Source organism: Camelina sativa, chromosome 19, assembly GCF_000633955.1.
Source record: "Camelina sativa cultivar DH55 chromosome 19, Cs, whole genome shotgun sequence".
Classification (NCBI taxonomy): domain Eukaryota; kingdom Viridiplantae; phylum Streptophyta; class Magnoliopsida; order Brassicales; family Brassicaceae; genus Camelina; species Camelina sativa.
This window is the reverse complement of record NC_025703.1, coordinates 9,570,832-9,597,818: the sequence shown is the minus strand read 5'-3', so window position 1 is coordinate 9,597,818 and position 26,987 is coordinate 9,570,832. Positions and strand designations below refer to the sequence as shown.

At 37.0% G+C, this 26,987-nt stretch overlaps 6 protein-coding genes and 2 long non-coding RNA genes across 8 annotated transcripts; 3 read left to right on the top strand and 5 right to left on the bottom strand.

Annotated features, from left to right (window-relative positions):
• LOC104765749 (putative pentatricopeptide repeat-containing protein At3g18840) lies at positions 21-3,099 on the bottom strand. The gene is made up of 2 exons (XM_010489505.2): positions 1,005-3,099; positions 21-466 (listed from the first exon to the last, which is right to left on the bottom strand). Exons 1-2 carry the CDS (start codon positions 3,048-3,050, stop codon positions 332-334), a joined length of 2,181 nt encoding a protein of 726 aa, XP_010487807.1. The 5' UTR covers positions 3,051-3,099; the 3' UTR covers positions 21-331.
• LOC104765745 (F-box/kelch-repeat protein At3g16740-like) lies at positions 3,283-4,815 on the top strand. Its single transcript, XM_010489503.2, has one exon. The coding sequence runs from the start codon at positions 3,438-3,440 to the stop codon at positions 4,674-4,676; it is 1,239 nt and encodes a 412-aa protein (XP_010487805.1). The 5' UTR covers positions 3,283-3,437; the 3' UTR covers positions 4,677-4,815.
• Positions 6,930-12,681, bottom strand: LOC104765747 (nucleolin 2-like). The gene is made up of 19 exons (XM_019241574.1): positions 12,605-12,681; positions 12,413-12,481; positions 10,518-10,610; positions 10,350-10,421; positions 10,176-10,268; positions 9,992-10,081; positions 9,639-9,710; positions 9,311-9,400; positions 8,947-9,042; positions 8,747-8,779; positions 8,573-8,671; positions 8,428-8,478; positions 8,282-8,352; positions 8,088-8,205; positions 7,908-7,999; positions 7,716-7,815; positions 7,516-7,607; positions 7,265-7,437; positions 6,930-7,172 (listed from the first exon to the last, which is right to left on the bottom strand). Exons 1-18 carry the CDS (start codon positions 12,656-12,658, stop codon positions 7,284-7,286), a joined length of 1,539 nt encoding a protein of 512 aa, XP_019097119.1. The 5' UTR covers positions 12,659-12,681; the 3' UTR covers positions 6,930-7,172; positions 7,265-7,283.
• On the bottom strand, positions 10,873-11,432 carry LOC109131055. The gene is made up of 3 exons (XR_002036789.1): positions 11,282-11,432; positions 11,075-11,155; positions 10,873-10,949 (listed from the first exon to the last, which is right to left on the bottom strand). It is a non-coding gene; the product is annotated as an uncharacterized LOC109131055 (long non-coding RNA).
• On the bottom strand, positions 13,242-13,732 carry LOC104765748. Its single transcript, XR_763913.2, has 3 exons — positions 13,638-13,732; positions 13,483-13,554; positions 13,242-13,315 (listed from the first exon to the last, which is right to left on the bottom strand). It is a non-coding gene; the product is annotated as an uncharacterized LOC104765748 (long non-coding RNA).
• On the bottom strand, positions 13,793-16,352 carry LOC109130808. The gene is made up of 3 exons (XM_019240860.1): positions 16,104-16,352; positions 14,014-14,465; positions 13,793-13,928 (listed from the first exon to the last, which is right to left on the bottom strand). Exons 1-3 carry the CDS (start codon positions 16,350-16,352, stop codon positions 13,793-13,795), a joined length of 837 nt encoding a protein of 278 aa, XP_019096405.1.
• Positions 16,910-17,767, top strand: LOC104767627 (putative F-box protein At3g17620). The gene has a single exon (XM_010491624.1). The coding sequence runs from the start codon at positions 16,910-16,912 to the stop codon at positions 17,765-17,767; it is 858 nt and encodes a 285-aa protein (XP_010489926.1).
• Positions 24,523-26,724, top strand: LOC104765744 (polyol transporter 5-like). Its single transcript, XM_010489502.2, has 4 exons — positions 24,523-24,752; positions 24,841-25,187; positions 25,309-25,608; positions 25,807-26,724. The coding sequence occupies exons 1-4, from the start codon at positions 24,593-24,595 to the stop codon at positions 26,605-26,607; spliced, it is 1,608 nt and encodes a 535-aa protein (XP_010487804.1). The 5' UTR covers positions 24,523-24,592; the 3' UTR covers positions 26,608-26,724.

Sequence of the window (26,987 nt, the reverse complement as noted above, 5' to 3'; positions counted from 1 at the left end):
CGTTATTACCTTGATTCTTGCCTTGACACTCACGGCAGCAACCGGACAGAACACCTGCGGTATGACCATAGCTGGTCTGTACTCTTGCAAGCCCTACGTGCAGACTAAGAACCCATTGACCACCGACATTGATCCCTTGGGCCCTTGCTGCACTGCCCTGTCTAAGGCCGACTTCCCGTGTCTCTGCAAGGAGAAAAACAAATTCAATCCCTTTCTCAGTGGGATCGACTTTGGCCTTGCTGCTAAACTCCCAGAGAAATGTAAATTGCCTGCTGCAACTTGCTAAGACAGGTTTTGTTTTGGAAGGTTTTCGCTTTGTGTTTTGATTTCTTCATGAGTTCATGTTTCTTGTACTGGTTTCTGTTGCTGTTTTTGTTTTGTGTTGGTTTGACGTTGTTTCAGTTGTTGTTATCTTAACTGCTTGCTTTGTGTTGGTGTTCTTGGTCTCTTCCCAGCTTACTTCAAACTAAATAAAACAAAAAAACATATAACAAATTCGTAAGAGTGATTGCAGAAAGGAAACATACAGTAAACATTTCACTTCAAATCTAAAACATGTTACAGAGACGATGAGAGATAATAAAAAGACCAGAGATTCTATTGGTACGCACATGACCTTGTTATCTGGTTGATCATTGGCCCTTCTATCAATGGGGGAAGTTTTAAACAACCAATTTGGATAAGAAAACTTGGGTTTTCTGTTTCTGAATCTAAAATTTTTGAAATACAAATCGTATTCCAATACAAGAGAAGAACTATGGGTCATTAGCTTATGCAACAGCTTTAGAAGAGTTATCCTCCACCAGAAGCAAGTTAAAACAGGTCCAGTTGATTTCCAAAATAAGCAAAAACCTAACTGTGAAATACAATCTATGTACCCAAAAATTAGTGAAACTACATTGCTGACCGTAAATGGCAAACGAAACCTTTAACGAACAACGACAGAGATCATAAAACCTTTGGGTCATGTGAGTATTCTATAATAATGTACAGAAACTTGATACCTCTCTCTTAATCTTGATTTCAGCTATTTCAGACAAATCCTTGGTCACAAAATGGATCATGGCATATATAGCTTCTGTTTTGGAATGGGAAACATCAGAGGAAGTAAACATATGAACTTGATTATCGATATATGCCTTGCTGCAACCAGAAAATTTCCCTAGCTCCTTCCTTCTCATAAGATTCCGTATGCGTTGCATATCATCCCATTTACCAGACGAGGCATATGCATTAGCTAGTTGAATATAACGAGACCCATTAGATCCTTCAATGAATAGCAACTTCTCTTCCACTCCCTTCACAAGCTCTGTATTCTTATTCCAGTTACAAGCATTTAAAAACGCACCAAGAATAACAGCATCTTCATCAACTTGATCAATACTTTCCATAAGTTCCACGGCTTTGTCCAACCTATTGGCCTTACCATACAAATCTATCATGCAGGTATAGTGACCAACCTCGGGGGATATGTTGTAAACCTCTATCATCAACTTGAAGTACTTCTCACCTTCTAGGACTAAGCCGCGGTGACGACAAGCTGACAGGAGGGCTATAAACGTGATTTCATCCGGCTTAAATCCACCCCCAGTCATGTCTTCAAAAAGCTGGAAAGATTTGGCTTCATGGCCATGATGAGCACAACCAGCTATCATGGCGTTGTACATAACTGTGTCTCTCTCGAAGCTATTGTCAAAGACCTTTCCAGCATACTCAACATTTCCGCATTTTGAATACATGTCAACAAACGCGGTAACAAGTTTTTTATCCATTAAAATGCCTGTTCTCAAGCTGTGACCGTGAATCTCCTTCCCATGTTCCATAGAAGCTTGTAAAGAGCATGCACCAAGGATGCTAACCATGACCAAAGAATCAGGAATTTTGGTCTCCTTGGCTATAATAAATTCACGTGCAAGATCAAGCACAGAACCAGGTTGACCTGAATTGAGATATCCCAAGAACATCGCAGTCCAGACCACAAGATTCTTTTCAGTTAAAGAATCAAATAACCTTTTTGCTTCAACCATCTTGCCCTGAGAAGAGTAACCAACGATCATTGAAGACGTCGAATACAAGTTTCCAAAACCATATAACAAATGGACAGACTCCGCGTACTTCATATTTCCACACTTGCAGTAAACATCAACAATTCCACTGCTTACAAACTTATTAGAATATGATCCATCCTTCAATACCCGAGCATGTACTTCTTTCCCAATCTTCAGGCTCTTCAAACTACTCAGAACATTTAGTACAGCTGCGATAGTGTGTTCATCCCATTTCAACCCATTTTTCTCCATACTAACAGCCATCTTCATAGCTTCTTCTTCATAGCCATTCTGTGCATACCCTGAAATCAATGTATTCCACGAAATTGTATCATTCAATTCTGGATTTCTCCAGAATATACTCAAAGCTCTTTCAATGTCACCTTCTCTACAATAAGCTGCAATCATTGCATTCCTAGCCACACTATCAACAAACTCAACACACGATCCGTTAAAGACATTACAAACTTCCTTAAACTTCCCACATTTCGAATACATGTGAATGAGAGAACTAACGGCAAACTTAGTTGCATCATTCCCGGTTTTCACCATAAATCCATGCAACTGTTGGCCATAAAACGCATTGGTCAACTTGGCAGAAAGCTTAAGCATAGTAGTGACAGTGAAATCATCTACCCAAATCCCATCATTCTCCTTCCTATGCATCTCACCAAACATCTCAATAGCTTCACTCTCACACCCATCAGTTTTGGCAAACCCTGAAAGCAACGTGTTGTACGTGATCAAATCTCGCTCACAATTGGCACTTTTGAACAACTCACGCGCTTCCTTTAAGTTGTTGAACTTTAAATAGGCAGAGATCACCGCGTTCCACGAGTAGACGTTTCTCTCAGGCATTTCGTCGAACACGTTCCGAGCGTCCCGCAATAAGCCATTTTTTGAGTAAAGATTAACGAGTTGGTTCGATGAGATTGCGGTCAAGGCTGAACCAGTTTTAATGGAGCGAATGTGATGCAAAAACCCGTCCTTTAAGCACTTCATGTCCAGTTTCAGAATCTTAAACTCGGGAAAATTCTCTAGGACAGGGGGAGCGACAACTCCAACTTTATTACTGTCTTTAGTTGTTGTACTAAATACATCTATAAACTATTGGGCTGAATTTTCTAATTCGAATTATTTTGGGCCACATTAAACGCCCACTAGATTATATTCTAAAGCCAGCCCAACTTCAGCTAGGGTTTCTGTTATTTCTTCAGATCGGTCGGTAGGCGAAACAAATTTGCAACCACAAAGAGGCAGAACAGAGTGTTGTCTGATTTTTCAAGCTTTAACCCAGAAAAAAAAACCACAAAGAGGAGACATTTCTTCTTACGCTTTAACCCTAACTTATTTGTGTTACATCACGATCCTTGCTAGCTGAAAGAAGATATGCTGTCCGATCTTCCAAGGGATGTGGCAGAGGATGTGCTGATTAGGCTTCCAATGACATCTATGAGAGCAGTGCGATTCGTATGCAAAAATTGGAACGCTTTATCCAAAGATGAGAGTTTTACAAAGAAGCACCTTGCTCAGGCCAAAGCAGCAGCAGGAGCAAGGGAGTTTATGACGGTTATGGTGATTAATTATCGGGTTTATTTGATGAGTATCAACCTCCAGGGAATTCACAACAACATTGAACCATCAATAAACCATCTAGGTAAACTCGTTAGCCTAACCGAATCAGATCGAGTAGATATATCTGTTGTGTATCACTGCGACGGTTTATTGTTATGCATCACCAGAAACATCCCTAGGTTCACTGTTTGGAATCCGTATTGCGGCCAAACCCGGTTGTTCGAAACAATACGCAGACCTGAGCCTAGATATGCTATAGGATACGAGAATAGCAAATCATTCCGCAGCTACAAAGTATTGAGATTCTGTGAACCTTCTCGCGGATACGTTCGTTATGAATTGTACTACATCAACTCTAAATCACCTAGTGATATCATGTCTATCCCTATTACTATCTTTCCAGATTGGGATATAGAGTTTTATGCACGTGGCGTGTCTCTCAAGGGAAACACTTATTGGTTTGCACAAGAAAATTGTGCAGGAGACGACGGAACAGAAATAGGGTACCAAGATTTTTTGATCTGTTTTGATTTTTCAAAAGAGAGATTTGGACCGCGTCTAAGTCTACCGTTTCACTCAATTATGGAAGATACTGTGACTCTATCTAGTGTTAGAGATGAGCAACTTGCAGTGTTATTTCAGGAAGAGGATACGTTACATTTAGAGATATGGATTACGACTAAGATTGAGCCTGAAGCGGTGTCATGGGGCAAGAAGGTCTTCTTAGCTGTGAATATGAAACCACTCGATGATTATGCATTTAATGTTACATCAGGGAGTTTCTTTGTTGACGAGGAGAAGAAAGTTGCCGTAGTTTTTGATATTGACAGAGGTACGGGGATGGTCACGGGGATGGACTGCTTCGCTTATATCATTGGAAAGGATGGATATTTCAAAAAAGTGGATCTCAGAGACCCTTCAGAAGATTGTTCTTTCCCACTGATGTGCTCTTATGTTCCAAGTTTAGTGCAAATTGAACGACCTGCACGAGGTGGCAAAAGGAAAAGAGACGGGGGAAACAAATATAAAAAACAGATTATCGAGTATCTCTAGTTTCTTTCTTTCTTTGTTTCCTTTTGTTGTGATGTGCTCTTGTTTCTCATATCTTGCTAGTGCAATTTGAAGCGGAAACTCAAAATTATTCTCTCATATATCCTAACTCGCGGATAAGATGTTTAGTATGTTTTGCATCTGTCGATTTCTTTCAGCTCAACCAAATGTTCTTTGCAATAAACGCTTCTTCCAACAAAAGAACAAGATGGTGTTATCACAAGACTCGGCCTTGCTGCTAAGAGGCTCTTCACGGAGCTAGAGCTTAGAGGTTATATCCCTGATGCAGTGACATACGGAGAAAGAAATACGGAGGTGTATCAACAAATGTGGAAAATGGGGTTTGGGAAAGAGATGACGTACAACACAATAATTGACATATGTGACAAGCTGGAACGACTTGATCTTGTGCTCCAGCTTTGTAAGTAGATGAAAGGTCTGTCCAGTAGAAACCCTGATGCTATATTACTTACACTGTTATGACCGGTTCACTTGGAAAAGGAAACAGAAATGTGGATGCGCAGCTCATGTCTGAGATGCTTGATGTTGGGATCAAACCAAGTCTGCAGACCTACAGTGCTCATCTGCGGTTATGCCAAGGCTGGAAAGCGACAGGAGGCTGAAAATACTTTCTGATGGGTTTTATATGGTGATATGATTTCTATTGGTCATACACCGGTCTCAGAGTCCGTGATACTTGGACTTATAAAGGAAGGCAGGTCAGAATACATTCAGAATACCTTGAGAGATATGGAAGAATTGTCTGGCATATGTTCTTGTTAAAGGTGAATGCTTTGATCTTGCAGCTAGACAATTGAAAATGGCTGTAACCAATGGCTATGAATTGGAAAAAGACACTCTATTGTCTATCCTGGGTTCCTACTTCCAGATCATCATTCAGGCAATCAGAAGCGTTTGAGTTACTTGAATTTTTGAAAGAACACGTACGCCAGTAGATCTAGGAGACTCATAAATGAAGCACTCATTGTTCGACATTGCAAGGTTAACAATAAAATCGCTACGCTAGATGAATATATCGCTGACCCTTGTGTTCATGGCTGGTGTTTTGGCAATTCCACCACGCATGACTCTATACTACTCTGCTGTGTAGCAAATGAAAATTACGCTGAGGCTTATCAAGTTTTCTCTGACTTGAGACATCCTGGCTGCAAAGCTTCAGAAGGTGTCTGTAAAAGCTCATCAAGAGGATAATTATGCTGAGACAAAAAGGATTCCATTTTGCTTGCTCGCCTTTGTGTACTGATAACGTTGAACTTATGGAAATCTCAGCTATTATTCTAGAAAGCGGAAAGTGTGGTAAGACAAAGTGGACGAACACCTGATCTGAAGACATGGAACAGTTTGATGACGGCTTATGCTGAGTGTATCTGTTAGGAGAGGGCAAGGGCTATATTTGACACTATGATGAGGGATGGTCTACGGTTCAAATATCTTTGACATAAAGAAGATATACTATAAAAACTGCTGGTTACTTCCCCCACGATTCAATTTTATAGGATGATGGTTGAGCTTCTCTCTGCAAAGCGAAACGAGTTGGAAATACTGGAAATTATGCTCTCTGAAATGGAAGAGGTCAACTTCAAGGTCGATCTCGCTAATAGGAAATTCCCTGGTGAAGATCCATTCTGCTATCGAAGATTACAAGAAGACAGTAAGTATACCAGAGGATAAAAGAAACTGGACTGGAACCATATGAGACCACTTACAGTATTCTGATTATAACGTATACAGACGAGGAGAATGGTACTTGCTTACGCAGCAAATGAGAAATTCTTGTTAGGACCCTAAAGGACAATGCTGCTCTCAGTTTTGCTAGTATTCTTTTGAATCTTCTCTGGACGTTTGCAGTCGGAGAAGATTGGCAATCAAAAGGGGTATTTCCAGTCGTCAGTCCCGACAGATATGTTCACGAAAGGGAGAGCCAATTAATAAATATGAGGTTTATATAGGCTTTTTCGGACAACTTGCTCGTGTTGGAAGTTCGTAACTTTTTTCCTCATTATCTATTCAAGCATTTTTTTTCTTTCTGCGGGCAAAAAAAATTGAGAATGCCAAAACAGAGTAAACACAGCCAAACAACGACTCTAAACCAGAGCCAAGAAGCATGAAAATGTAATAATCAATCAGACACTTGTTAATACCTAACTTGTGTGCTTCTTGGCTCTGGTTGAAGACAGAAGAGATAAGCAAAGATGGTTAACAGCGTGAGCTTTTTCACTAGTTAAGACATTTTAATACGAATAGCAGCAACTAAATGTTGTTACTAATCATTCAAAGTTCAAAGAGAGTCTACATACAAAGTGTAAAAAGCCAAGTTAACCAACATAAATCTTGGCTCTCTTAAGGAAGAGTTAATTCTCAACTAACAGAAAACAAAAAAAAATCTAGGCCAGAAAAGCTACAAGGGATAGAAGAAAAACAAGAGCCCTCTTCAACAGAAGACTTTCTACTCATCACCAATAAAGACGGCCTTCTTCCCTGCAAAGACCATACAAAATCAAGTTTATAAGAAGGCTGATTGATTCTACAATGCACACACAAAAAAACAAAAAAGAGAAGAAAAAACAAACCTTGGACTGATGCATGCAATCAAACATGGTTTGCTGAGAAACGACCACCACTACCATCACCAGTCTCTCCTCTCGGTCTAGCCTCTTGCACCACAATTTTCCATCCTCTAATTTCACTTCCATTCAGTTGCAACGCCTTTGTAAATCCATCCTTCAAATCTATGAAAGCAATCCTGAAAGAATAAAAAGCCTATGTTCCATGAGTTTCATCATCATCAACATCCACCAATGCACGAAAGAAAGAAACAAACCCCTTGATAGCACCAGTCTCACGATTTGTTGGAATAGAAATCCATGCCACTTCTCCACAAGTACTAAAATGAGTTCTCAAGGCACGCCTGATCTGATCATGTTCACAAGATATTTTTTGTTGTTTGCATCAGAGACTTACACAAATAACTACTATAACATGTCGAATTGGTTTTAAGAAAGTTGAGGACGAGAATTTTACTTCAGTTTCGTCAAGAGAAGAATCAAATCCTTTAACAAAAATCCTTTGACCCCGGCTTCCTCCTCTTATGCCGCCACTCTGGTAGTTGTCACCAGAATTGCTGTAAATATTCCAGCGATACAATATTAGTCTGGAAACAAACATCCATAATCAACTTTCACAGCATGCTCATATCGCAAGTAAGAAAAATACCTGCTTCGTGGAGTATTGTATACAACCCTCTCGCAAGCAAGATCGAAATAAACTATGCGGCCTAGTAATGATTTACCGTTCAGTTGCAATGACTACATTCCAAACATCCAAAATAGATTGAATCATCATTGTAGTTCCAATACCACTTCAATGATTCCAAAATAACCAACACGAACTTGCCTTATGAGCTGCATCTGCAGAAGCAAATTCAACATGCCCAAATCCCTTTAAAGTACCATCTTCACGTGAAGCAATTCTAACATCGACAACTTCACCAGCTTCTTTGAAGAAATCCTCTCTGTATATTGGGTTATAAATATCATACAACTAACACTTAAATCGGAAGAACCAGAAAAAAAATGTTATATACTTACATGTCAGATCTATTAATTCTGAAGGAAAGATTATAAGCAAAAAGCGTCTTTGATCCTCCTTGCTTCTTTGGCTGTAATATAAACAAAAACACATTACACAGAACTAAAGGAATAAAATTCATTACAAACATTTACAGGAGTTTTACCTGTTTTGCATTTGATTTCTGCTCTGCATTCACCATTTCAATATCAGAATCCTGGATTTCGATCAAAAGATAGAACAAAAATTATTATCAGATATTAATCAAGTAAATACTATAGCGAATGATTTGAAGACAACATTAATGGTACCTTTTTCTTTCGGGTCACTTTTTCATCTTTACTCTCCTCCTCATCAGATTCCTCACTAGAGCTTTCTTGTTTAGAAGTTTTTGTTGATGAAACTTTATCCTGCAAAAGAAAGTTTAACTGTCACTTCTATAACATAAAACTAATGAGAACAACTTTGTGGAAGAATGTAACTACCTTCTTCGAAAGAGGTTTTTCATCATTGCTTTCCTGCAAGTGGGACAATAATATGAAATATTAAGTGTATACAATATAAAACTATCACAAATCATAAAAATGATCCAAACTTGAGAAATAACAAATTAAAAGACACGGAAGTTATCCTGTTTTAATAGTATATATATATGAAGACATAGAGAAACTGTATCAAAACAGACCTCATCGTCAGAATGTTCCTCTGAGGATGATGAGTCTTTTGCAGCTGGTTTGACATTCTTGACAACTGTTGGCTGCTTCTTGGTAGATGTGGGTTCCTAATTATGTTTTAGAAAAAAAACGAATCTCAAAGTAACTATATGATATTACTTTACCATTGAGCTAACAATGTATAACGCAATTCTTACCTTGTCCGAAGAAGATTCTTTTTCTGATGAACTGCTCACTGCTTTGGCATTCTTAAGGACTGCAGGTTGCAGCTTCACAGGGGAAGATTCCTATTATATTTTATCAAAACAAAAAATGAAAATCAAACATATGAAAATCCTCCAACAGTGAGATAACGTGTAATGGCACAATTTTTACCTCGTCTGAAGAAGATTCGTCCTCAGAGGAGCCGCTTTCTGCCTTGGGCTTTTCAACAACTGTTGGTTGCTTCTTTGCAGGGGAGGGTTCCTAATTATGTTTTATCCAAAATAAAAATCAAAATAAGCTTATGATATTCTTGTAACATTAAGCTAACATGTAAAAACGCAATGTTTACTTCGTCAGATGAAGATCCATCATCAGATGAACTACTGTTTGCCATGACATTCTTAACTGGGGCAGTTTCCTAACAAAGTTTTATTAAACAAACAAATTTCAAATTAAGCTTTCACATTCTTCTAACATGTAATGATGCAACAACCCATACCTCATCTGAAGAAGATTCATCCTCGGATGAGCTGACTTTCTTAACAGGTTGCTTCTTTGCAGGGGCAGGTTCCTAATCAAAGTTATATAGAAGGAAAAAAAAAACGAATTGAATTTCAACTAAGCATATGATATTAGGTTGTAATTTTGAGCTAACATGTGTAATACAACTCCTACCCCGTCTGAAGAAGAATCAACCTCTGATGAGCTGCTCTCTGCCTTGTCTTTCTTAAGAGGTTCTGGTTGCTTCTTCACAGGGGCAGATTCCTATATTGTTTTTATCAAAAGAGTTTAAAAATCAAACATATGACATTCCTCCAACATTGAGATAATGTGTAATGATGTGATTTCTACCTCGTCTGAAGATGTTTCGTCATCAGATGATCCGCTTTCTGCCTTGGTTTTTTCAACACCTGCTGGTTGCTTCTTTGCAGGGGCAGGTTTCTAATTATGATTTATTTAATAAAAAAAAATAGATCAAAATAAGCTTATGATATTCTTGTAACATTAAGCTAACATGTAAAAACGCAATGTTTACCTCGTCAGATGAAGATCCATCATCAGATGAACTGCTGTCTGCCTTGGCCTTCTTAGTAACTGACGGTAGTACCTTCTTCACAGGGGCAGTTTCCTAACAAATTTTTATTAAACAAAACAAATTTCAAATTAAGCTTTCACATTCATCTAACATGTAATGATGCAAAACTCATACCTCATCTGAAGAAGAATCATCCTCGGATGAGCTGTCTTTCTTAACAGGTTGCTTCTTTGCAGGGGCAGGTTCCTAATCAAGTTATATAAAAGGAAAAAAAACGAATTTCAGCTAAGCATATGATATTAGGTTGTAATTATGAGCTAACATGTGTAACACAACTCCTACCTCGTCTGAAGAAGAATCATCCTCTGATGAGCTGCTCTCGACCTTTGAATTCTTAAGAGCTTTTGCTGTTTGCTTCTTCACAGGGGCGGTTTCCTAACAATGTTTCAAAAAGACACAATTGCAAACTAAGCTTATGACATGCCTCTAACGTGTAATGATGTAGCAACTCATACCTTGTCTGAAGAAGAATCATCCTCCGATGAGCTGCTCTCTACCTTGTCTTTCTTAAGAGATTCAGGTTGCTTCTTCGCAGGGGCAGGTTCCTATATGTAAATAAATCAATTAAAAATATATAAAAAAGTGGCAATGAGAGAAGTTTGGTAATGCAATCCCTACCTCATCCGAAGAAGAATCATCATCCTCTTCAGAAGAAGATTCATCCTTCAGCTTAGATGGAGGTTCCTTCGCAGTAACTTTCTTAGTCTTCTTAGTCTAAAAAGCAAATTAAAGAGAGAAGATGAGTATAGACAGAACATTGTACACAGTTTAAACTCAAAACTTAACTAAATTTGTCACATTGCTTTATACAAATTACACAACGAGATTGAAGTTTTTACCTTCTGCACTTCCTCAGAATCAGATGAGTCAGAACTGCTAGTCTCTACCTTCTTCGGTATTTTTTTCGCAGCTTTATCCTTCTGAACAGCAGCAAATTAAAGAGACAATATGAGTATAGACAGAACATTGTACTCAGTTTAAACTCAACTTAACTAAATTTGTCACATTGCTTTATATAAATTACACAACGAGATTGAAGTTTTCACCTTCTGCTCTTCCTCAGAATCAGATGAGTCAGAACTGCTAGTTTCTACCTTCTTTGTTATCTTCTTCGCAGATTTCTCTTTCTGTACAGCAGCAATCAAGTCCTTCTTCTGCTTCTTCAAAACTTGGATGTCCAAATCCTGTTCCGCATCTCTTTTACCTAACAAACAAATTAAAAAAGAATAGAACATAATTGTAGAAGCTAGTTCTTGACAATTGATTTGTAATCACGCTCGTTCAACACAACATAATACAATGATTCAATCAACAAACAAATCCCCAAATCATCCAAGCAGAAAAGTAATGAGCCAGAGTCGAGAATCCAAGAAAAATTAGGACTCTTAACAAAATTGAAGATGATGAATTAACCAAACAAATCTATTAAGTGCACATGAGATTGTGATGAGAGTATGTAACAAAATCATAGAACTGCTTAAACTAAACGAAAAAAAAAAACTCACGACACAATAATTCATGTTTTTGAGCTTTGGTGAATGAAACAGAGAAACCACAGATTCACACATAAGAAAGAAAAAAAATAGTACCTTTCTTGAGTGGCTTTGTCATTGAAGCAGGTGGTGCGGCTTCAACCTAGAAAATCAAAGATAAAAAACAAAAAAAAACACAGAATTCATAACTGTCTGTGGTCTTCACAGACAAAACAGAGTGAGAAGAAGAAGGAGAAAGATCGCTACTTTGGTGTCGGATTTTTTGCTAGACTTGCTCATGGTATTCTTGTAAGCTTATGATATTCTTGTAGCATTAAGCTAACATGTAAAAACGCAATGTTTACCTCGTCAGATGAAGATCCATCATCAGATGAACTGCTGTCTGCCTTGGCCTTCTTAGGAACTGACGCTACCTTCTTCACAGGGGCAGTTTCCTAACAAATTTTTATTAAACAAAACAAATTTCAAATTAAGCTTTCACATTGCTCTAACATGTAATGATGCAATAACTCATACCTCATCCGAAGAAGAACCATCCTCGGATGAGCTGTCTTTCTTAAAAGGTTGCTTCTTTGCAGGGGCAGGTTCCTAATCAAGTTATATAAAAGGAAAAAAAACGATTTTCAGCTAAGCATATGATATTAGGTTGTAATTATGAGCTAACATGTGTAACACAACTCCTACCTCGTCTGAAGAAGAATCATCCTCTGATGAATCATCCTTCGCAGTGACTTTCTTAGTAGTCTTCTTAGTCTAAAAAGCAAATTAAAGAGACAAGATGAGTATAGACAGAACATTGTACACAGTTTAAACTCAGCTTAACTAAATTTGTCACATTGCTTTATACAAATTACACAATGAGATTGAATTTTTTACCTTCTGCTCTTCCTCAGAATCAGATGAGTCAGAACTGCTAGTTTCTACCTTCATCGGTATTTTTTTCGCAGCTTTCTCCTTCTGAACAGCAGAAAATTAAATAGACAAGATGAGTATAGACAGATGAACTCAGTTTAAACTCAACTTAACTAAATTTTTCACATTGCTTTTATACAAATTACACAACGAGTCAAAATCAAAATAAGCTTATGATATTCTTGTAACATTAAGCTAACATGTAAAAACGCAATGTTTACCTCGTCAGATGAAGATCCATCATCAGATGAACTGCTGTCTGCCTCGGCCTTCTTAGGAACTGATGGTACCTTCTTCATAGGGGCAGTTTCCTAACAAAGTTTTATTAAACAAAACAAAATTCAAATTAAGCTTTCACATTCTTCTAACATGTAATGACGCAACAACCCATACCTCATCTGAAGAAGACTTATCCTCGGATGAGCTGTCTTTCTTAACAACTGCAGGTTGCTTTTGCTTCTTTGCAGGGACAGGTTCCTAATCAAGTTTTAAAAAAAGAAAAATACGAATTTCAGCTAAGCATATGATATCTACCTCATATGCTTTTGTAGGGGCTTATGAAATTTCTCTAACATGTAACGATGCAACAACTCATACCTCGGCTGAAGAAGGTTCATCCTCAGATGAACTATCTTTCTTGACAACTGCAAGTTTCGTCGCTGCAGGGGCGGGTTCCTAATCATGTTTTATCAAACAAAACTGAGTTTTAAAATAAGCATACGATATTAGGTTGCATAAAGAAAGAAAAAAACGAAGATCACAAAAGACATAAAAGTGCTCTTAATTACGTTTTAATGTGAGACATAAAAGTGCTCTTAATTACGTTTTAATGTGAGTTATACCTCGTATGAATCAGAATCCTTCTTCAGTGAACTGTTCTCCTGGCTAAGTGAAGTTTCGTCTGAATTAGCCTCCTGTTGATGTTGACTAGTCTAGGTCATTTTAAATTAAGTAACCAATGTAACTTATTAATACTTATAATGATGGATGAGCTAACCACGCATGAATCAGAATCATTAAGTGATGAACTGTTATCACGGGTCCCTCTTTTTGTAACCAGATTCTCGTCTGAATCATACTCCAATGCAGCATACTCCTGTTGATGTTGTTTATTATATGTTATTTGACATTTACGTAAAATGATGGGCTAACTTATTGGTATATAAAATTGTTTGCAGAGCTAACCTCGTGAGAATCAGCTTCAATATGATTCCTCTTCTCCGCAATAACCTTTGCATGTGGATTTTCATGTACTCTAAGATAGTGGATACAAGCGAGTATGTTGAATCTGGAAAATATTAGACATATAATCCCTTAATGCAATAATATCTAAAACATTCAAAAATTTTTTACTAGATTGCTTAAGTACTCACTGATGTCGGAGCCGTATGTTTCTGCGGGTGTACGACAAGTTACTCCGTTTATCCTTAAGATTGGCCTCTGTGAAATTGAATTCACCAAAAGGACGTCCTGATTGTGTGTAACGACCTTTATTCAGAATCTCGTAATGTGATCCATCTGAGTATGCATGAGAAACTACGAAGAAGAGGCCCTCTTGGTTTATCCCCGGTGTTGTTGGAGAAATGGGTAAATGACCTTGTGAGGCTTTGACAAAGAGAAGTCGAGTGTCAGATTCCGTCAAAAAGTTCACCCGCGAGGCTCGAAGCGCATGTCCAACATCTGGGTGTTCATCAGCCAAATTTTGTAAGTTTGTGATAGTGTCTCCCATGATCAAGTTTGCTACCCATGGGGTACCGTCAGGGTGGCACATATTCAAACTTCTTCGCTGCGGCATGATTTCAGATTTGGCACAACCAAAACAGACCTAAATAGAAGACAATTTACATAAACATAACGATTTTTAGTTGCAGAGAAAACAATCATGAGCGAGCAGCAATCTTCGACTAAATCAAACTAACGTGATAGCTTCTTTAACAAAGAATAACTCTAAGAGTCTAAGGAAAGAAAGAATCAGCAACACTCATATAATTGTAAGCTATAGCATAAAACGTATCTAAAAGTTCTATCATAGTCACAAGCAGGATCAGTAACAAGCTGAACGAATCAAACGGATAAACAAAATAAGAAAAAAGGAACTAACGTGATAGCTTCTTTAACAAAGAGTAACTCTAACCTAACGAAAGATTCAGCAACATTCATCAAAGAAGAAGTTATAGCCTACAACGTAACTAGAAGTTCTTGATTCCGAGAAATAAACCGAATCAGAGAAAGTCGCAATCTCCTAAAGGACCGTAACAAACCAAAACAAGCTAAGCGAATCAAACTACCGGAGACTGAGTGAGAAAACAACGGCGGGGTGAGAAGTAGCGGTGGTGACAGTCGCAATTTCCGACGAATCAGAGAGAAGGTTTCCAAATCAGAGAAAGTCGCAATTTCCGCAACAAAGCAAAACAAGCTAAGCGAATCAAACTGATCAACCATCAAAGAAAAATCGAGAAAATTACCAGAGAGACTGAGTGAAAAAGCAACGGCGGAGGGAGACGCGGCGGTGGAGACAGTCGCAATCGCCGAAAAATGAGAGAGAAGGTTTCCAAATCAGAGAAATTCGCAATATCCGCAACAAACCAAAACAAGCCAAGCGAATAAAACTGATCAGTCATCAACAATCAAAGAAAAATCGAGAAATTTACCAGAGATAGTGAGTGAGAAAGCAACGGCGGAGTGAGAAATCAACGGCGGAGTGAGAAAGCAACGGCGGAGTGAGAAAGCAACGACGAAGTGAGATCGGCGGTGGTGACAGTCGCAATCGCCGACTTATCAGAGAGAAGGTTTGCGAATCTTGAAGCCCACGCAAACCCCAATCTTTCCAATGTTTTCCTCAGATGAGTCTACTGTACTGACTAGTCCCAAACGACGTCGGCTCGGGATTTTATAAGTAGACACCACACCACTGCTGGGCACGGGTCGGGTACCCTTTACTCGACCCGACCCGACCCGCGAACTAGGAAAAGTGAAAACAAAAGAAGGGGGGTCGAGTTTTATGCAAATTTTATGTACGCAAATGTAAAACGACATCGTTGCTTATGCAAATTTAATAATTTATTGGGCTTTGCTTTAAGATATTTGTATTGGGTGTTAAATGTTATTGGATTTAATAAAATCTCTGGGCTTTTAAGATATATGAGTTGGGTTGGAGAAAGAAAGAAATCTATTATTTTCAACCTAACTAGACAAACAACACACCACACATATCTATTTTCATTTTAGTTAAAAGAAGGATGCTTAAGTGGAGTTAAGAATTTTATAATATTAAATTTTGAAAATTGTTTGGTTAAGTTTTCTTTTAAGAAACTGTAAAATTGTACGAAATCGTATCACTCAGTTCTGGATTTCTCCAGAATATACTCAAAGCTCTTTCAATGTCACTTCTCTACAATAAGCTGCAATCATTGCGTTCCTAGCCACGCTATCAACACACGATCCGTTAAAGACATTTACAAACTTCCTTAAACTTCCCACATTTCGAATACATGTGAATGAGAGAACTAAGGGAAAACTTAGTTGCATCATTCCCAGTTTTCACCATAACGCCATGCAACTGTTGCCCATAAAACGCATTGGCATCATTCCCAGTTTTCACCATAACGCCATGCAACTGTTGGCACTTGGCAGAAAGCTTAAGCATAGTAGTGACAGTGAAATCATCTATCCAAATCCCATCATTCTCCTTCCTATGCATCTCACCAAACATCTCAATAGCTTCACTCTCACATCCATCAGTTTTGGCAAACCCTGAAAGCAAAGTGTTACTGTTGAGACAGGGGAGTCCCGCGACAACTCCAACTTTATTACTGTTGTACTAAATACATCAATAAGCTATTGGGCTGGAATCTTATTTGAATTATTTTGAGCCATGTGAAAAGCCCACTAAATTATATTCTGAAGCCTGTGATTGTTGTCCTTGGCACAACTTCAGCAGCTAGGGGGGTGTCTTCAAATTTGTAACCACCGGAAGCAGAGGAGACATTTCTTCTTACGCTTTAACCCTAACTTATTTGTGTTACATCACGATCCTTGCTTGCTGAAAGAAGATATGCTGTCCGATCTTCCAAGGGATGTGGCAGAGGATGTGCTGATTAGGCTTCCAATGACATCTATGAGAGCAGTGCGATTCGTATGCAAAAATTGGAACGCTTTATCTAGGATAAACCCGATAATTAATCACCATAACCGTCATAAACTCCCTTGCTCCTGCTGCTGCTTTGGCATGAGCAAGGTGCTTCTTTGTATAAAGCGTTCCAATTTTTGATGAGTATCAACCTCCAGGGAATTCACAACAACATTGAACCATCAATAAACCATCTAGGTAAACTCGTTAGCCTAACCGAATCAGATCGAGTAGATATATCTGTTGTGTATCACTGCGACGGTTTATTGTTATGCATCACCAGAAACATCCCTAGGTTCACTGTTTGGAATCTGTATTGCGGCCAAACCCGGTTGTTCGAAACAATACGCAGACCTAAGCCTAGATATGCTATAGGATACGAGAATAGCAAATCATTCCGCAGCTACAAAGTATTGAGATTCTGTGAACCTTCTCGCGGATACGTTCGTTATGAATTGTACTACATCAACTCTAAATCACCTAGTGATATCATGTCTATCCCTATTACTATCTTTCCAGATTGGGATATAGAGTTTTATGCACGTGGCGTGTCTCTCAAGGGAAACACTTATTGGTTTGCACAAGAAAATTGTGCAGGAGACGACGGAACAGAAATAGGGTACCAAGATTTTTTGATCTGTTTTGATTTTTCAAAAGAGAGATTTGGACCGCGTCTAAGTCTATCGTTTCACTCAATTATGGAAGATATTGTGACTCTATCTAGTGTTAGAGATGAGCAACTTGCAGTGTTATTTCAGGAAGAGGATACGTTACATTTAGAGATATGGATTACGACTAAGATTGAGCCTGAAGCGGTGTCATGGGGCAAGAAGGTCTTCTTAGCTGTGAATATGAAACCACTCGATGATTATGCATTTAATGTTACATCAGGGAGTTTCTTTGTTGACGAGGAGAAGAAAGTTGCCGTAGTTTTTGATATTGACAGAGGTACGGGGATGGGCTACTTCGCTTATATCATTGGAGAGGATGTTACATAATGGAGAACATGTTACATATTATATAGTTTTTTCTAAGCTCGATTCTATAATTTAGTTCATATTATATACTGATACATACGACTATATGAGTCGCGTGGAAATCGTGCTTTACAGCTTTATCATATTCTATGAATATACCCACTTTGTATTACATTTTTGGATTAATATATCCACAAAAGTTTACAATATAACTTTTTGAAGATATAGTGCTCAACCATGCCAAAAACAACTTAAAAGTTATTAATTATATGTTTGTGCTTATCTCCCAAACTTTTAAGAAATAATCACCGAATGATTATTTTACATTTTTACTCACTTTCTCATAGGCGATCCTAGTAGCCAAGGAATGCAAGGATCGACCAGAAAAAAAGCAACTAGTAAAGTGCTATGGGAGTATATTTTTAACATGTTTTTCTTTTTCTTTTTTTATATCACCATTTGCATTGTATTATTGATGTAAATGTTTCTTTATATGAGTAACGTTTGCTTCTATGATTTCAAACACGAATTTACAGATTTATAATTATATAGCTTCCCATATTATGTAAATGATGTACACTTATATGTGATTTTACTTTTACCTATCTTCATTTTTCACGAGTAGAAAAAATTGACAAAAAAAACTAATGTAATTTGTTAATCTTACATATCTACAAATTATATCTTCTAAGACGTCTATATTCAATAATGATTGAAAACATATTTTTCGTAAATAGTCTGCATTCTGCAATAGTTCTGAAACCTATCGGCCGTTACTTAAATACATTACATTTCAAATAATTTACGTGGATCAAATTAGAAGTTATCTGTATCCACTTATAAAAACAATCATTTTGTTCACAATGATGATAGTCAAGCAAATTAACATGCATACACATGATTAACTGATTGTCGAATCTCACATAGACAATAAAATTATAAGAACTCTTAGAGATTTGTTTGTCTGGATGTAGTATTAGACAAAACTACAACTTACCTTTAACTGGTCCACAGATCCACCCATCTATTGGTTAGGACCTTTTCTTTCACGTACAGCACATGCGAACATGCCTCCTGCTTATGTAATAATTTTAGTTTGTACCCTTTGAATGGTTGCTCCATACACTCCATACTAAATAGTGTATACTAACATTTTATTATGGAGTGGAATAGACTGTAATATAGAGTAAACATTGGTATGCACAACACCATACAATATTATGCATAACACCATACTATTATGAATGGTAAAATCAGACCATAATATAGAGTGGTGTGTTGTGTACAAAGGATTAAAATTATTTGAACAATATTTTTATCATAATTAATAATAATTATTACAAGATGTATTTAGAATTAAAAATCAAAATTTATTATTTCGATTATCCCATAACATAGAGTTAAAAAAAAAATAGTTTTCTAAGATTAGAATTATAAGTCAAAAGCTATTATTTTGATTATCCCATAATAATATTATTTCGATTATTGAGATAAATGGTTTATTCAAAAAAAAAAATTAAATTTCTAAGATTGAAGAGAAGAGAGTTCTCTCTCGTCGCTCTAGTTTTTTTTTGGGAATGTGATTTTTTATTTTGTGGATTTTTGATATTTATGAATGATCATATGTATATACATTTTTCAAAAGTACAAAGAAACACAAATTTAACCAATGAGAACAAAGAACTTGGATCCAACTAGTTAAGAATCATATTTTTATCCAACTTTCACTTTTGGTATGGAGTTGGTATGGAGGTTTTCAGGAGTAAACAGAAAAAATCGGACCAATAGTACAATTCCTATAGTACGCAGTTTTTTTTTCAATTGTAGACCAATATGGAGTTTTATAGTATGGAGTAGTACATACTGGTCTGCAATTGTGAATGGTGAATTTACTGCGGATTGGTCCGACTTTAGTCCGGTCTAGAGCAGATTAGACAACCATTCACAGCCAACATATTTCATATCGATATATCATCAGGCCTGATTACTATTGCCTTTAATTTGGGGTTTTATATATTACTATGCAAATTCAATATCAGTGAAAATAGAAAAATACATATTCTCAAAAACCGCTTTTGCTTTAAAATTAAAGAATAAAAATAAAATTAAAATATCGCATGACTTTCATTTTTCTTAAAAAAATTTTAACGTTTTATCTAAGTTTGTTTGGTAATATCGACTAAAAATGTTACCAATATGTTAGTACTAAACAACAATTCATCTACTATTCCTTCTGAATGTACGTTATATATATATAATAATAATAATAATAAAAATAGGTGGATATGGAAATTTTATTCAACATTCTTTGTGGTGATTAATCTTAATGGACATTGAGTTTTAAGTCAATAGAAACCACAGAGAGAGCTTTATGAATTTGTGGTATGTTTTTCAAGTGATTGGAACAGTTGTTTTGTTTTGATTTAAGTCGTGGCCCAACGATTCCCCTATAAATTGTATTGTGATTGATTGCGGACGTGACACCATTTGCTTTATTCAACGTGAACAATTTTTCCTTTTATTCGTTCTGGTAGAAACTCAGATTTAAGATAAATATGTATTATACGTATAGTCGTATATCATGCATAGAAAATATGTATATTATGAGGCTATATAATTTCTTAGAAATTCCAATCACCGTAACAAAACCAATGTTACAAATTTGATGGATATATGTATAATGAGTTTGTTTGAAATACAATAACTTTTTTTCGATAATAGCTGTTCCAGAGCATTTTAAGTTGTCAGAAACCCTTCTCATCTGAGAAGGGTTAAGTCTGCATTAGAAGCTGAGTTGGAAGCCTTTAGAGAGGTTGTGCTTTTTCTTGCTAGACTGAATTACAGAAAGGTTGTATTCGAGTCAGACTCACAAATTCTTGTGTCTGCTCTGAATGAGGATAAGGATATCCCAGCGTTAGGTCCAACAATTGAAGATATTAAAAAAACGCTCAAGGGATTTGAGGGGGTGAGAATCGAGTTTATAGCTCGGGAAGGGAACGTAGTAGCGGACAAGATTGCAAGGAAATCTCTTTCTTTAGTGAATTATGATACCAAATTGTATTCTTTGATGCCAGAGTGGATAAAATCTCTAGTGGAACTAGATAAAGTGTAATAACTTATTTGGTTAATGGAAAGTAGTTGTTGAGCAAAAAAAAAAAAAAAATGTTGTCAGAAACTTGGATTCAGGTATAATATTATTCAGATGCGGAATCTATATATTATAACCTAACTCAAGCCGGCCCTGTAGTTTCCATTCTCCAGAACAAATATATATATATATATATATAAAATCAAGGTTTAAACGAAATGTAATTGTTTAAGGCCTCAGAAAACATAAACCATCTTTCTTATCAAGATTGCTTAAAAAAAGTATACAATATTCATTTTCACTTGTATTATGTTGTTCAACAAATATCTTAAGTCCTCTCATCATCTTCATGATCTAGCATATATGCAAATTCAAAACGTAATAAATAGACATACTTTTCAGATAAAAAGAATTAGCACAGAAATTCAAAAGCACGTGGTGAGACTTTTCTAAGTATATAAATTGTTAAGTACGTAGACTCTACACACCTTGCTTAAGGACCATACCTCTCCTATAACTCTATGACTAATTAAATCAGTCACCCAAGTTAACACAAATCAAAATGTGTGATTGTAATTAGCTCTGTTTACAGTATTTTGCAAGCTAATTCATTATTATGCTGACAAAAGAGTTGAATATCTAGGGTACGCCAAAGTTTGAAAAACATAATAGTATAAGTATTCTCTTATTGAGTCATGGGTCCAAACTCTCAACTGCGTAGATATTACTTTGAAGTCAACGGATTTTGTATACCGACGGCTTTCTTTATAGGGTGCATGATGCATTAAATGATAGATAAGATATTTTGCTGATGTCTATCTGATGCATTAGTTGATTCTGAAATTAGTTTATTTCCGACTATAAGTTCATTACACTAATATGCGAATGAGTCACAAATATATACTACTATACGATTGATGTCATGATGTGTGTGTGTGTAAATGAGATCACTGGAAATGCGAAAAGTGGGGTCATCATAATATCATAATAGGAAGTCCAAAATTACGAGCTGCCCGATATTATGGTCACCTATGATCAGTGGCGGATCCAGGATCAAAAATTATGTGGGGCACTAGTAAAGCAAAACATTGAGGATAAACAATAAAATGGAAAATAAATGTAGTAGCTGAGCTGAGGGGATTTGAACCTCTATCCTGAGACACAATATAAGACACTCCTCTCCAAAAGAACTATCAAATACATTACAATAAAGGCTAATTCTATAATTATTAAAAAGGAGTCTGGGGCACGTGCCCCACCTCCTTTGGCTGTAGATCCGCCCCTGCCTATGATGGCTGCCTTTTCTGCTAGTACTTTGGCCCACTTCACTCACCATTTTGCAACTTTTTTCAATTATTGGATTTCGTTTCTTTCTAATATGATAAGTTGACAACTAAATTAATTAGGTGATAATGGAAAATATGTTGTTCATACTTGATATATGAAAACTGTTTACTATAACATATGATATACATGCTCTCTAATATACAGTACCATAGTGAAAAGTACCACGATTTATGATGGAAGCACTGATAAATGCAGTAATAGTATATATTTTAGATGAAAGATCACAAAAGCTAGCTTTTGACCAAAGATAGATAAGTTGAGAAACTGATTTCTTCATAAATCGTGCTTCTTATGTCATCCGGAAGAAACCAAAAAGGGTATAGAAAGTTCAGAACTTGATGTCATCCCGAATGAACCAAAGGGATGATTTCTGTAATTATTTCTGTTAATATAGTTTTTTTTTTTGGTATCAAAATTCTTACTATAAGTTTGTTATTAATTTCCTTGATATTAAAATTAAACGAGTGTTTATTATAGTCATTAAATTTAATAATTGAGGATGGAATTAAACGAGTCTTTGACCTCTAAAGAGGACGAAATAGTTTTGATAATCACATAGTTTTGTTTTTCCCTAAAATTCAACCAAAAGAAAAGAGTCCACAAGTAGAGAAGCAAGTTGTTTTGACAATTCATATAGTCTTTCATAACAGCGATTGCTCTCGTAAGCCAACGACTGACTTCTCTACTGATTGTTTCTTGCAAGTAAGTATACAGACGACTATTATATTACAATGTTTTTGAAGGAATCTTATGATATTATTATTTGGGTGATTTATTACCTCTTATCGTCTTCAAGAATCAAGACATGTGGTCTTGGACTGTTGTGTGTGTTGACCCGGTTTCTCCAAAGGAACCTTCATTAATATATGCATTTTTTTATTATTATACAGTCATTGTTGGCTAAAGGCTCTGCCCACAAGGTACGCAGAGTGAAATAGACTTGCAGACTTGTAAAGAAACAAACTAGGCAAATTAATACGGATATGTTTATCAGAATAGTACTGTTTTATATTGTATCTAGTTCGTGATCCGAATCTTAATGTAAAACTAATGGTAGTGTGCATATATAAACCATCCGCGTGTATTATAAGATTAATAGCAAATACAGTCGAACCTCTATAAATTAATACTCTTTAAATTAATACTCGCTATAAGTTAATAAATTTTTCCGGTCCCGAGTTGGGCCGATGTAAAAAATAACACATTTCGATAAATTAATAAGATAATAATATTTTTGAAAATTCTATGTAAAAATATGGTCCAATCAATATCATAAATTAATAATCAAATAATATTAACACATATATATATATATATAAGAAAATCTAGTAAAATATGACTTTATTGTTGTTTGCATATTCTTGAATTTACATTCTTATTGGAGTTCATTTCTAATCTTTTTTATTGTTGTCTTCTCAAACCGTATCTAAAAATTGTGGAAAGTCCTAAATGCAATAATTGCTTCTTTACATGTAATAAGTTCTAAAGTTATCGCAATATATTATTCGACTTCATCATTACCATGAATGATACTAGTAGCAATTTCTTCTAAACTCTGAACTTCTAACATTTATCGTTTTTATTTAATCTCTAAATTAAAAATTAAAAAAATTAAAAAAAATGAATTAAAAAAAATCTTTAAAAATATGAAGGATAACAAAAGTATCTTATTTTGTAATATAAAATTTTAAAAATATCTTCATAAATTAAAACCTCTGTAAATTAATAAAATTTCATGGTCCCAACCTTATTAATTTATAGAGGTTTTACTGTATCATATTATCTCAAACAGAAAAAGATTAATTATCTTGTTAAGTGTGTATAAATTTATACCATTAGGTTACTCACTATTTGAAATAAAGAAGTACACTATTTGAGCTGTCTGATGCGTTCAGTCCTCAAGATCAAGTCGACAACAACAGTCAACAAGCTCACATGGAGTCATGGCACAACAAGTAGACTTTTCCTAGTTTACCTTTAACCCCTCCGGTTTTAATTTTATTTATTGTGGTCTTCCTTTTTGTTTTGTAATTATGAGTAATCCAAAAAAAATTCAATGCAAATTATCATCAGCTTTGACCAAAAATAAAAATAAATTCAATGACAATAATACACATAGTAACATATTAAAATGAAATTTTTGTACCATTACTTGCCGTTTTTTGTTTTCTACTTATATTTTGTTTTGTCTCTAATATAAACATGCAAATGTAATGAAATGATGATACATGACCATAGTTTTCGACAGCTTTCCCATATGCTCGGACGATTATGCCCTTATCTTATTGGGCTCTGAAGTCTGAACAACACACGTCTATTTAACTCACACAGCTCATAACCACAAGTTGTTTGTTAGAATACTCAAATCCTCACAACTCTCTCTCTCTACCTCACGCCCCACTCTTCTCGAGATGACAGGTTCCGTTCCGGAAAACCAAACAGTTCCGCCGCCACCACCGGTGAAGCATGTGCAGGCGGAGTTAGGTGTCCCGGGGAAACCACCAAAGAAGAACAGATATGCATTCGCGTGTGCAATCTTAGCTTCCATGACTTCAATCCTCCTTGGCTATGGTTAGCTTTCTCGTTTTATCTCTCCTTTGATGGTTCTCAAATAAAAGACTTGGTTTGTTAACCAACGAGGTTTTGTTTTGGTTTGCAGATATAGGAGTGATGAGTGGAGCGATGATTTACATAAAGAGAGACTTAAAGATATCCGATTTTGAAATCGGTGTCCTCGCTGGATCACTCAACATCTATTCTCTTATAGGTTCTTGCGCCGCCGGGAAAACCTCCGACTGGATTGGTCGGCGTTACACTATCGTGTTGGCTGGAGCCATATTCTTCGCCGGAGCTATCCTTATGGGATTAGCCCCTAACTACGCTTTCCTCATGTTCGGAAGATTCATCGCCGGTATCGGCGTCGGATATGCTCTCATGATTGCACCAGTTTATACCGCCGAAGTCGCTCCGGCCTCTTCCCGTGGCTTCCTCAACTCCTTCCCTGAGGTACACATTACACTCTCGGTTATTTTATTTTTTACTGTTTAGAATTTTTACGATCGGGTTTATTTTGACCTTTTCGACGTATTAGAAATATTATCTGACGTGGCTATGGTGACGTGTGCAGGTGTTCATAAACGCCGGGATAATGCTCGGTTACGTATCGAACCTGGCCTTCTCGAAGTTTCCGTTGAAGCTGGGATGGAGACTCATGCTCGGAATCGGAGCCGTTCCTTCAGTGGTGCTCGCCATCGGTGGTCTAGCTATGCCGGAATCTCCACGGTGGCTCGTTATGCAAGGCCGTCTCGGCGAAGCCAAACGCGTTCTCGACAAAACCTCTGATTCCCTCGCCGAATCAGCTCTCCGTCTCGAAGACATCAAACACGCCGCCGGTATTCCCGCCGATTGCCACGACGACGTCGTTCAGGTTCGCGATTTCGACCTAATTTCTCAATTCGCGATTTCTCCATCCAGATTTTTTCCCCCAATTTCAAACAATTGAATTCGAATTCGCGATTTTTCCGGTCCAGATTTTGACCTAATTTCCCCAATTTCAAACAATTGAATTCGAATTGGCGATTTCTCCGGCCAGATTTTGACCTAATTTCGCCGTAAAATTTTTCAGGTGTCGAGGAAGAACAGCCATGGAGAAGGAGTTTGGAGAGAGCTATTAATCCGTCCGACTCCAGCCGTGCGTCGTGTCATGATCGCCGCAATCGGGATCCATTTCTTCCAGCAAGCTTCAGGAATCGACGCGGTGGTTCTCTTCTCACCTCGGATCTTCAAAACCGCCGGACTCAAGACCGATCACCAACAGCTTCTAGCGACCGTAGCAGTAGGAGTGGTGAAGACGTTGTTCATACTTGTCGCCACTTTCTTACTCGACCGAATCGGAAGACGACCGTTGCTTCTAACCAGCGTCGGAGGGATGGTACTCTCTCTACTGGCGTTAGGAACTTCTCTAACCATTATAGACCACTCGGAGAAGAAAGTGATGTGGGCTGTGGTGTTAGCTATAGCGACTGTGATGACTTATGTAGCTACGTTCTCGATAGGAGCTGGACCTATAACTTGGGTTTACAGCTCTGAGATATTCCCGTTGAGGTTGAGATCACAGGGTTCGAGTATGGGTGTGGTTGTGAACAGAGTGACGAGTGGTGTGATCTCGATGACGTTTCTTCCCATGTCGAAAAAGATGACTACAGGAGGAGCGTTTTACTTGTTTGGAGGGATTGCGACGGTGGCTTGGCTTTTCTTCTACACTTTCTTGCCTGAGACGCAAGGGAGGATGCTTGAGGATATGGAGGAGCTTTTCAGTGGTTTCAGGTGGAGAGATTCCAAGAATAAGCCTAAAGGGAACCCTGAGAAGACGATTGCGAATCCGGAGGTTGAGATTGTATCGAACAAGCAGTATAGTAGAGAATGAGCGAGGAGGTTTATTAATGTATCTAAAAAAAATGGTAATAGGGTTTTATGATAAGGAATGATAAATTGGGAAACCAACAAATGTGGAATTAACAAAAAACCATGTGTATTATGTGCATGTGAGAGAGTTGCAATAACAAAACAAATTGCTAAAGAACTTGATTAACTTAATATGCTTTAACTAAAAAGAAAATCATAGTTCCTTATATTGATTAGTCCTTAGCTTTCACACCTGTTGATTCTGATGTATGCATTCGAAACCAAACAAAAGAAACACAAGCTGAGTATCAGCAGTTCGGCACTTTAAAATCTCAGTTGCCTCAAGTTTGATACTCCCCGTTTCACATGTAATGTCAGTTGTTTTAGAGTCTAAAATCTAAG